The sequence below is a fragment of the Chelon labrosus genome, assembly GCF_963514085.1.
Source record: "Chelon labrosus genome assembly, chromosome: 23".
In the NCBI taxonomy this organism is placed as follows: domain Eukaryota; kingdom Metazoa; phylum Chordata; class Actinopteri; order Mugiliformes; family Mugilidae; genus Chelon; species Chelon labrosus.
The window spans coordinates 20,805,830-20,817,433 of NC_140356.1; the positions used below are offsets into that span (position 1 = coordinate 20,805,830).

The 11,604-nt window shown below is 40.0% G+C and overlaps 2 protein-coding genes across 2 annotated transcripts; one reads left to right on the plus strand and one right to left on the minus strand.

Annotated features, from left to right (window-relative positions):
* Positions 1-1,404: 1,404 nt before the first annotated feature.
* LOC311508610 (histone H4) lies at positions 1,405-2,014 on the plus strand. The gene has a single exon (XM_084573450.1). It carries the CDS (start codon positions 1,644-1,646, stop codon positions 1,953-1,955), a length of 312 nt encoding a protein of 103 aa, XP_084429576.1. The 5' UTR covers positions 1,405-1,643; the 3' UTR covers positions 1,956-2,014.
* Positions 2,015-4,307: 2,293 nt separating this feature from the next.
* LOC311508453 (histone H2B) lies at positions 4,308-4,870 on the minus strand. Its single transcript, XM_084573216.1, has one exon. The coding sequence runs from the start codon at positions 4,793-4,795 to the stop codon at positions 4,421-4,423; it is 375 nt and encodes a 124-aa protein (XP_084429342.1). The 5' UTR covers positions 4,796-4,870; the 3' UTR covers positions 4,308-4,420.
* Positions 4,871-11,604: the final 6,734 nt, after the last annotated feature.

Below are 11,604 nucleotides of genomic sequence, written 5' to 3' on the forward strand. Positions count from 1 at the left end.
CAGAAAGACAACCACCAGAACCACAGGATGACGTTCACTACAGCAGCATCTGCTTCCAGAGGCAGACAGATGTTGTTCACTCCAACAAAAGGAGAGATCAGAGTCAAATAGAGGAGGAAGAGGAGGACACTGTGTACACAACTATCATATTTAACTCTTCCAGTCGTTCCACAGGGTGAGCAACCGCTGTAAGACTAAACAACTAAAAGATAAATGTGGGTTTAGAAACTGACTGAATGGTTTATTTTCCATTCACAGAACAAGATGTCAAGAAAATATGGAGGATTAATTTGCACTGTACAGCACCGTCAAGATAAACTAAAGAAACACTGTGTTTGTCTGGACAGACATAGAGGTTCTCTTATAATCAAAGTTTTATTAACATTTTATTAAATTTGTGATTCTCTGTTATCCATAACGATGACCATGATGAATTCAACAATGTCTGAATTAATTCAGACATTGTTGAATTCATCATGTCAGCGTAATGTTTCAGTCAGTTCATGAGTTTCATTTACTTCCCTGCGCTCTTGCTAATGTCTTCATAGTTTTATAGTTATTGTTATATATCAGTAGGACAGACCTTATTGTAAATTTTATTCTGTATTTTCTCTCGTCTGGTTCCTTTCTGTGTGTAGTCTGCATGTTCTCCCTGTGTCTGCGTGGGTTCTCTCCAGGTTCTCCAGCTTCCTCCCACCGTCCAAAGACATGCTGGTTAGGTTCACTGGTGATTCTAAATTGGCCGTAGGTGTGAGTGTCTCTCTGTGTTAGCCCTGTGATGGACTGGAGACCTGTCCAGGGTGGACCCCCCCTCTAGACCAATGACAGCTGGGATAGACTGGAGACCTGTCCAGGGTGGACCCCCCCTCTAGACCAATGACAGCTTGGATAGACTGGAGACCTGTCCAGGGTGGACCCCCCCCCCTCTAGACCAATGACAGCTGGGATAGACTCCAGACGCCCATGACCCTTCACAGGACAAGAGGTTACAGAAGATGAATTACACAAAGTATGAAATTATTATACATCTCGGATTTCAGTCTGATAGAAAGTTGACTAAAAATTGTTTAATTGTGTTTTTACAGTTTGAAATGTTTGTGTCGATGGTTCTTGGTTAAATCGTTGTTTCATTTGAAGTTTACAGTATTAAAATGTTCATTTGCTTCCATTAAAACTGTGTCAGCTTCAGTTCATTTTCATTTTCACAGAAATCTTTCAGCTTTAATTAAATGCATATTTGTAATCTTAGTTTTCAGGTATAGTCATACTAAAGCACAGATATGATTGACTTTATTGTTTATTGAGTGAAAGCTAAGCGTATTCTAACCGTAAGTTTTCCGTGTGGCTGGTAAATAATAAATACATAATTAATGAATTAATTAATATCTGTACAGCTTTTCAAATATCTCTCTGGTGACCGTTTATAAACGTAAAAGTCCAACAAAGTGGTTGTTTCGTACTTTTATTCTGAAGGCAACAAAACCGGAATTTGTCAGTTTATTTTCCCCAACTTCAAAAGCGGAAGCAGGAAAGAACAGAGTGACTGTCTTCAACCACGTCCGCAGAGCTGACTTAAAAGCAGCGCTCTGTGCTCCTCGTTCATCAGTTCGTTTTTACAGCAGCAAATCTACTGAAACAGCAAAATGAGTGGAAGAGGCAAAGGAGGCAAAGGACTCGGTAAAGGAGGCGCCAAGCGTCACCGTAAAGTTCTCCGTGATAACATCCAGGGAATCACCAAGCCCGCTATCCGTCGTCTGGCTCGTCGTGGCGGTGTGAAGCGTATCTCCGGTCTGATCTACGAGGAGACCCGCGGTGTCCTCAAGGTCTTTCTGGAGAACGTGATCCGTGACGCCGTCACCTACACCGAGCATGCCAAGAGGAAGACGGTGACCGCCATGGACGTGGTCTACGCCCTCAAGAGACAGGGCCGCACTCTGTACGGCTTCGGAGGTTAAACTCTACGTCCTGGTGCAACAACACAACGGCTCTTTTAAGAGCCACCCACATCTCCGATAAAGACAAATTCCTGATCATTCAGTTTCGCCTTTATGGTGTAGTATAGTAGGTCTGTTAGACACAGATACATATATTACACGTGCTCCTAATATATATTTTGGGTAATATCTGCTCACCACTAACGGGATATTTAGCCGAGATCTTTCTTTCACGGTGTTCCTTATAATGATCTGGATCAAGAATTGAGTTTTTTTTTTTTTTTTTTTGTTTGTTTTATGAGAACCGATTTTAGAGCATAAAGACCTGGTATTGATCTGTACATCACTAACATCTGGTTTTTATGCATTTGTAGTACAACTACCATTTAGCTGACTTACAAATGAGAAAATCTAGTTAAACAAACTAACTAGAACATCATTATGTACAGTAATAGATTAAACATAGATGTATATTCTGCTGTTCAGACCACTTTATTCTGGACCACCTGTATTTACTGAACAGTTGTGGAATATATGAATGTGTGTGTTCAGCTCAGGTCTGTAAATGTATTCATCAAGTTGCTGGAGACTCTTGTTGTGAGTGTTAGCTGGGACAGGGACTGGGACAGGCTCCACTCCCCCCACGACTCTTCACAGGACAAGCAGTTATTGCTGTGAGTGTCCTGTACATCTCGTCCACTCCCCCAGACTATAGAGGGACAGTGGAGCTCATCCTCCATCACACTGATCCAGATCCACTCCCACAGTGAACGCTACAGGACGTCATTCATCCTCTACTCTATCCAGCTGGACAACAACTCACCTTTCTGTAACAGAATTCTTTTGCTTATACTATTTTATTTTAAACTGTAAATTTAAATATATACAAAAGAACATAGCCATCTAAAGTAAGTGTACATTTTATTTAGATAATATAACGTGCATACATTTAATTGTACATTTGATTATAAATGTTTTTGTATTATTTTTTCTTATGTCTACATGTTTCAGTATTCTGTCATTCAGAGGACGTGTGGTTACACTGACATTAACTCATCTTTATATCAACACCAATGACAATACAGAGTCATAAGACGGATGTCATATTCAAGCAAATAAATCATTTGTACTGTTATAGATGAACCTTGTACTCAGTAAATACTGTATAAGTACAGATGACAAGTAGTCACATGTAAACAATTGACTCTACGTATCATCACAAGTTGGGTGAAGATTAAATTATTTTTATAGATCATAGACAGATTTTTCTATAGTTAGCATCGACCAAAGGAAAGCCTTCGATTACGTGTCCCGTCAGTAATGAGCTGTAATGAAGGTTTATGGTTCCCTACAGACTTCATTAAAATGATTCAGTCATTATACGTTAAATCCTCAGTACAAGTTAAAGTGAACACAGTTTTAACTGAACCTTTCAGATCTCTTATCGTGTGAAGCAGGTCTGTCCTCTCTACATCTTAGCCATCAGCCCTTTAATTCAAAGAATTAATTATGACCATCACATTAAAGGATGTCTACTGGACACATAGACTGGCTGCCCTGGCTCATGCTGATGACGTTACAGTCATCATCAGAAATCAGAGAGAGATGGAGGTTTAAAAACTGATGGTCTAGGAGCACGTAGAGAACGTAGCTGAAGCTCAAAGCAGAAGAACTTATTGGACAAATGTTGGTAAAGCTCACTGGAACCAACGCTCCGTATTATAAACTCCTCTTTGGAGACTTTATGAACCAGATGAACATAAACTGGACTGGCTCTGACACCAAGGACATTAATAAGATAATCAACGACAATAAAAACAATAAATTATTCTAATAACCTCAGAGGCTGCACCAGGCTGATCTCAGTTAATACCAGTCAGAGCTTTAGTCAGTGGAGCTGATACTAAAAAATGTCCAATGACAAAATGATGAAGATGAAATGAATGAACACTGTAGGTTTTAATGTTCATCCGTCATGTACGGCCTTTTAAAGAGTTTTATTGATTCTAAGAGACGTTATCAACCGTCACATCTGGAAAACAACAGAAGATGATCAACTCACAGCATTTTAACAGATCTCAGGAGCAAGATTATAGACCAACAGCCCTCTGACCTGGGACCTCATATATAAATAATAAATGTGTTCACTGATATTGTTTGTACTTTAACCTTGTTACTTCTCATTGCTCTTGGCTGAACTGTAAATATAAGAAAAGTATCTCCAGTTTATATATATATATATATATATATATATATATATATAGAGTGTTCGTGTGTAAATATTAATATGTTGTAAAATATAAATATTTTGTTGGACCATCCTAGATTTTAATATTGTAGTTATATTAATACTGAATAAAGTAGCATGTAAACATGAGTAATAACTATTTATTAACATTAATATAACAGATCAGATGATAGCTCTGTAGAGTGTTTGTGTGTGGCTCTTAAAAGAGCCGTTGGTTTGTTGTTTCCAGCTGCAGCGTTTACTTGGAGCTGGTGTACTTGGTGACGGCCTTGGTGCCCTCAGACACGGCGTGCTTAGCCAGCTCCCCGGGCAGCAGCAGGCGGACGGCGGTCTGGATCTCCCTGGAGGTGATGGTGGAGCGCTTGTTGTAGTGAGCCAGACGGGAGGACTCACCGGCGATCCGCTCGAAGATGTCGCTGACGAACGAGTTCATGATGCCCATGGCCTTGGAGGAGATGCCGGTGTCGGGGTGGACCTGCTTGAGCACCTTGTAGACGTAGATGGCGTAGCTCTCCTTCCTGGACTTTCTCCTCTTCTTGCCGCCTTTACCGGCGGTCTTGGTCACGGCTTTCTTGGAGCCCTTCTTGGGCGCGGACTTGGCGGGTTCAGGCATCTTTTCCGGGATTTAGTCTCGGTAAAGAATGAGCTGACAGAAGGAGAGCGAGGCTATTTATATTGACTCTATGTAAATGAGGCTGCGCCATCGCCCGTCTCTGATTGGTTGAGCTGATTTTAAAGTTGGCGCCTCTCTGAGAGTGAGGGAAGAGAGAGATGAAACAAAGCTCAGAGAGAAAAGAATATTATTTAATGTAGAATAATTAATGTTTTATTTTAACTCCTTTCAGCTTTCATATATTTTCAAGGCTCCATTCGTTTGTGTTAAGTTGCCAAAAACTCAAATATCTGACATGACAGGATTTTTTAAAAAGTATTTTCTGATGAACAGCGTTTCTAGAGCGGTCTGTAAAGTCACTGTAGCAGCATCGTGTCTCCTCTCTGTTAGCAGAACTTATCTCACTATAGTAGCTACTAGAATATCTGATGAACAGCTGTTTGTTGAAGTAAAGTGAATCTCCGCTGCTCTTGGTCTGAATGTGACACGTGAATTCATGAATGAAATCAGACCAAATCAGGTATACCAAGAAAGATTAATAACGTCTTTTACACTGAAAAGAGTAGCCAGCACACTTACTACAATCTATCTATCTATCTATCTATCCAAGGACAGACTTTAGGAAGCTACAGGAGACCAACTCTAGGAGAAGACAAGGAAGACAAGGACGGACAACTCTAGGACATTTAACATCAGATCAGGACATCCCTAATGTTTACTATATAGTACCTGGAGAATATCTCTAATGTAGGTTGTGAAAATATCACTCAATGTCTGAACTAGGAATAACTACAGTAGATCTATATTTTACTTATTCTAGAGTACTCAGATCCACTTTTCTGTGAGGTCATTAGTTGCTTTCATAACAAGTTCACACAGTTAAAACAATAATTTCCACAGATTCAGTTTCACAGATTTATATTAACATGTATTTGTAACCTGTATCTCCAGCTACATTCATTTAAAATTGTTGTTGAGTTGTTTTATGTTGGTTTACATTTTAATAAAGTAACTGATGTTAACAGAGAGAAGGACTAAACACTTGGTGTGAAACAAGTGGCCTGTGACTCTCTTCAAAACCACAGGATAAACTATTTTTAAACGTCTCAACCAGGAAATGTTTATTGTCACTCACTCTGATGTATGAGAGGAGCAGAGATGAATTTAACTGCAGCAACGAGTGGATTATTTGTCTTTCTTCTTTCTATGTCAGGTAACTGTGCATTTATATTTTATATTTTAGTTGTTCATCGTGGTGTAAACCCTAAAGATATTAAGTTCTGTCTTTATGTCTTTAGAGGATGAAAGTTAAAGCGTTTTCATGAAGTTGCGTTGAAATGAAATGAAGTAATAACCGTTTTACACATTGGTGAACATAGTTTATACAAATCTTCACGCTACTTTATGAATCTGCTCCAGTACAGTTCAAACAGAAACACTTTTTCTCCATGACGTTTATCAGAACGATGCTTCGACTGAAAAACAATGAAACTTCTTTGATATAAAAATGTCACATTTCATGGTTCCAGCTTCTTATGATTGACATAAAGTATTATAATCATTGTATTTCTTCCTAAACATTAAAACATCAAAGATAAGCTGTAGAAATAGCAACAGATCAGAAATGGAAATTTCCTTCATTTAAGCTGCTAACCACCAAAACCTCACCATGCTAACCACGCCAGCAAACACCTCCAACGCTTAAAGAGACAGAACCACCACAGACGGGTGGAACATTGTGATCTCCTTCCTGACCTGTTGAGGCCTGGACTCCTCTAGACCTCTGAAGGTGTGATGTGGTATCTGGCAAGTCCAGCAGGTTGAGAGGTGGAGGCTCCATGGATAAGACTTGTTTGTCCAGAAAGTCCACAGATGCTGGACTGGACTGAGATCTGGTTCAACACCTTCAACTCCAACCATTCCTGAAGCAGCGAGCATCATCCTGCTGAAAGAGGTCATCAGAGAATCCTGTCTCCATGAAAGAGTGGAAATGGTCGGCAGCGATGCTGAGTTAGGAGCTACAAGTGAAAGGAACATCCACATGAATGGAAGGACCCAAGGTCTACCAGCAGAACATGGACTAAAGATCACTCTGCCTCCACTGGCTTGTAGTCCTCTATCCATAATGCATCCTGGTGTTCTCCAGGTAAGATCCATCAGACCAGAACCAGTTCTGAGCTTCCATCAGAGGTCAGGGGTCAGCATGGACCCCCTGATTTTTCTGAGATCCACTGAGTCTTCTGACTCCTTTCTTCAGAAGAGGAACAACACGCTCTGGTTCTCCTCCTTCCTTGGACCACTGTTGACCGGTACTGACCACTGCACACCAGGAATACCCCGAGAACTGCAGTTCTGGATTAATTAAATGAGTGTATGATGTGAGAAGAGTTACTTATAGTGAATGAAACTGTTGTGTTTAATGAATGGATGTGATTCTAGTTTGTGATGTTCTCTGTGTTCCAGTGGTACAGGGTCAGAATGGTTATGGAGTGACTTACACTTCTACTCAGATCTGTGCTGTAAAAGGATCAACAGTGGAAATAACCTGCAGCTACACATACCCATCTGGAGTAGATGGTGTTACTACGACTATGGAGAACAAAGTCTGGTTCAAAGCCTCTGATGAAGGACCTGATGATCTGACCACAGACTCCATGTATTCAGGTCGTGTGATGCTCAGTCATGATAAGAACATCTGCACTCTGAGAATCTCAGACCTGAGAGAGAGCGACTCAGCTCAGTACAAGTTCAGATTCATAACAAACCAAGCAGGAGGGAAATATACTGGTTCACCTGGAGTCACTCTGACCGTCACAGGTAAGATTTCATTCATATGATCAACATCTAGCAAACACTACATCAACATGGCTGTGTTTCTGAATGTCTCTTGTGTTTCTGTTCTTGCTGCATCAAATCAGATCTCCAGGTGGAGATATATCCTCATGGTTACAGGGCAGAGTTGAGGTGTCAAAGCAGTTGTGTGATAGAGAAGGATCCTTCCTACATCTGGTACGAAGATGGACATGAAATGATCGGGGGAAGTTTCAATCGTGTTGAAAACAACAACTATAAAAATAGTTATTCATGTGCATTTAACAGATATGAGGATCTTCACTCTCCATTAATCTGTAAGTTTTAATAGAAACTTACTTCACCTTAACTGTATATAGTTTTTAACATGGGTTGGATATTAATGTCATGTTCTTACTGTTAATCTGTATAACTCCACTTTCATCCTTGATCTTCCAGGTCTTAAAGGTCAAATCTGCAACAGAGTGATTTATAACAAGAGAAGAATCTGTTCCACCAAAGGATCATCAGTGGACATTTCTTGTACTTACAGCAGTTATTATTCAGACATTAAATCAAAGTTGTGGTTCCGTCGTGATCATAGTCATCAGTCTGAGGACCTCAGTAAAGACTCTCAGTATTCAGGTCGTGTTCAAGTCCTAGAAACAACAAGAGGACGCTCCACCCTGAGAATCAGTGACCTGAGAGAGAGTGATTCATCTGAGTATCTCTTCAAATTCACAACACAAAGTTTTGAATGGAGCAGTATTTTACCAGGAACAACTCTGACTGTCACAGGTACTGATCAACACTAACTGTGTTTGTGGATGTATTTGTATTTGGAGTATTTCTTCTTTTTGACATTGACGTTGTGTTGTCATGTGCAGCTCTGCAGGTGGAGGTGACCAGAATAATATCAGTCCATCAGTTTGATACTGAGGCAGAGCTCAAGTGTCTCAGCAGCTGCAGTCCAGCTGATCATGTTTCCTACATCTGGTTCAAGAACAAACAGAACATCAGGACACAGCAAACTTCTACTTTGACAGTCAACTTTTCTCCTGGAGACATTGTCTCCTGTGCTTTCAGAGGACATGAGGATCACCAGTCTCCTTCAGTGTGTGAGTTTACTTCAACTTTATTCCTGAATGAAATGTGTTCAAAGAATTCAGTGGTTGTGTTGAAGTGGAGGTTGATCAACACTGGAAGGCTCAGTTTCCTTCACTTAAGTCACTGAGTGAGCTGTGAAGACATCCTGTCCTTTGATGGAGAATGACATTAGGTGATTTAGCAAGTTCCTCAAGAAACATATTTTAGGTTCAAGACATTAAAACACTTATTAAGAGGAATTAATGTGACATTACTGTAAAGTAGTGGGGTGGATGGATGGATGGACCAAACATTAGACTGAAGACTGATCACTTCATGTTTCTCACTGCTCGGCCTTTCTATAAAAAAATAATTACGTGGATCATTCACAATCCACAAGTGGGGATTTTTAAAGCAATTACACCACCCAAAGACACTTCAGGGCCAGTAGGGGTGCTGATGGGTATAACATGTACCATCTGGTAGACGGTTCAGAACACTGAAGGCCAGTACTAACAGACTGAGAAATGACGTCTATGCAAGAGTCATAATCACACTGAACAACTCAAACAATAAAGAAGTAATAATGTGAATTGTGCAATAACTCATAAAAGAATTCTTCATAATATGCAATACATCTGTTCAGTAATTTCATATGTGCAAAAATTTCTCACAAACAAGTGCAAGAACTTCATGTGATGTGTAATAATTTTAGTTCTTATTATGTGAGAATGGATTTGTCAGTGTTTATTGTTATGTACATGTTTTTTTTTTTAATTCTAGTTTTTTACATTTCCTTTACTTTTTTTGCTTATTTTTTTCCAATATTTCTACGGCACCTAAAGGTGACCTCAGGTCACCATCATTTCATAGTACCTGTACAATGACAATACAGACATTCTACTCTATTCTATTCTATTCTATTCTATTCTATTAGTAAACCAATGTTGAAGACTTGTCTCCATTGTCCTCCAGATCCTCCAAAGCTTCCTTCTGTATCAGTGACTCCTTCTGCTGAGATAGTGGAGTTCAGTTCAGTGACTCTGACCTGTAGCAGTGATGCTAACCCAGCAGCTAACTACACCTGGTACAAGAACCAAACCATGGTCATTGAAGAACCACAGCTTGTCTTCAGCTCCATCCAGTCCTCTGACTCTGAAGAGTATCACTGTACAGCTGAGAACGTTCTGGGCAGAACATCATCTGAAAACATTCATATCAACGTGAAATGTGAATTTCACTTTGTTGAGTTCTTGACTCTTTGACTATGGAGAGGTTTTTCATCAGAGTTTTACAATCACAAGGCAAAAACCATAATGATCCAGTTCAACAGAAATCTCCAGCAGAGCACATAGTGAGATGTGTAAACCATCACATAGCCCTTTTTGATCCAGTTTACCACAGATGAACCCCTACTGACAATCACAGGAGAAATCCTGGAGAACTTGCTATTGATCAAAGTCTGCCCGGATTATCTGGTAATGTGAGATGTTTACAGATCCCATAAAATCTGAGAGATTACATCAGTACTTTCTAATAATTTTGTTATCATTTATGTTTCTGGGTCTCCTCCAGATCCTCCAAAGCTTCCTTCTGTATCAGTGACTCCTTCTGCTGAGATAGTGGAGTTCAGTTCAGTGACTCTGACCTGTAGCAGTGATGCTAACCCAGCAGCTAACTACACCTGGTACAAGAACCAAACCCTGGTCATTGAAGAACCACAGCTTGTCTTCAGCTCCATCCAGTCCTCTGACTCTGGAGAGTATCACTGTACATCTGAGAACGTTCTGGGCAGAAGATCATCTGAAAACATTCACATCAACGTGAAATGTGAGTTTCACTTTGTTGAGTTTCTGGCATTTTCTCTCCCATGATAAAGTTTCTATTCCTTCCTGATCACTGCTTTAAGAGCCACTAACATAAACTGTCGTCAGTTAAACCCATTCATTAATAGGACTCTATGAACTGATTTCCTTTTAATTATCCAGACGCAGATAAAACAGCAGCTACAGCAACGATCACTGCTGTTCTCCTGGCTGTCTCACTCCTCGCTGTCTACCTGTGGATCAGGTGATCACTTGTGTCACTATGAACACGTTCACTAATTCACCACTCCACCATTAAAGGTTTCACTTCAGTCAATATATTTCTTTATTCTCATATCCAGAAGAAGTAAGTGCTTCACTCAACAGTCTGATGGTGGAGAGAGACCTGGCAACACAGCACAGGTGAGAAGGTTCAAGAAATCCTGTATTCCAGTCTGAAGTCACCTCTCCCCTGAGAACTCTTTAGCCTAACATCTTAACCTTCATGTTATCACCAGATGGTGGCAAGAAAAACTCAACATCACAATCAAAACTCTTCTTTTACTTCATGTCAGATCAAAGCAACATTTAGTTCCACTCTGGTTCTGTTTGTCCTTTCAGCTCAACATGGTTCCAGTGTACGACATCCCGTCCTCTGCAGCAGAAAGACAACCACCAGAACCACAGGATGACCTTCACTACAGCAGCATCTGCTTCCAGAGGCAGACAGATGTTGTTCACTCCAACAAAAGGAGAGATCAGAGTCAAATAGAGGAGGAAGAGGAGGACACTGTGTACACAACTGTCATATTTAACTCTTCTAGTCGTTCCACAGGGTGAGCAACCGCTGTAAGACTAAACAACTAAAAGATAAATGTGGGTTTAGAAACTGACTGAATGGTTTATTTTCCCTTCACAGAACAAGACGTCAAGAAAATATGGAGGATTCATTTGCACTGTACAGCACCGTCAAGATAAACTAAAGCAATTACTTTTTTAGATCTGAAATGTATAAATGGTCTGATATAAATAAAACATCTCAGATTTCAGGCTGATAGAAAGTTGACTAAATATTGTCTAATTGTGTTTTTACAGTTTCAGCTTCAGTTCACTTTTATTTCCACACAA

Coding starts and splice junctions, on each gene's coding strand:
- LOC311508610 (XM_084573450.1), top strand. CDS start 1,644: ATGAGTGGAAGAGGCAAAGGAGGCAAAGGACTCGGTAAAGGAGGCGCC.
- LOC311508453 (XM_084573216.1), bottom strand. CDS start 4,795: ATGCCTGAACCCGCCAAGTCCGCGCCCAAGAAGGGCTCCAAGAAAGCC.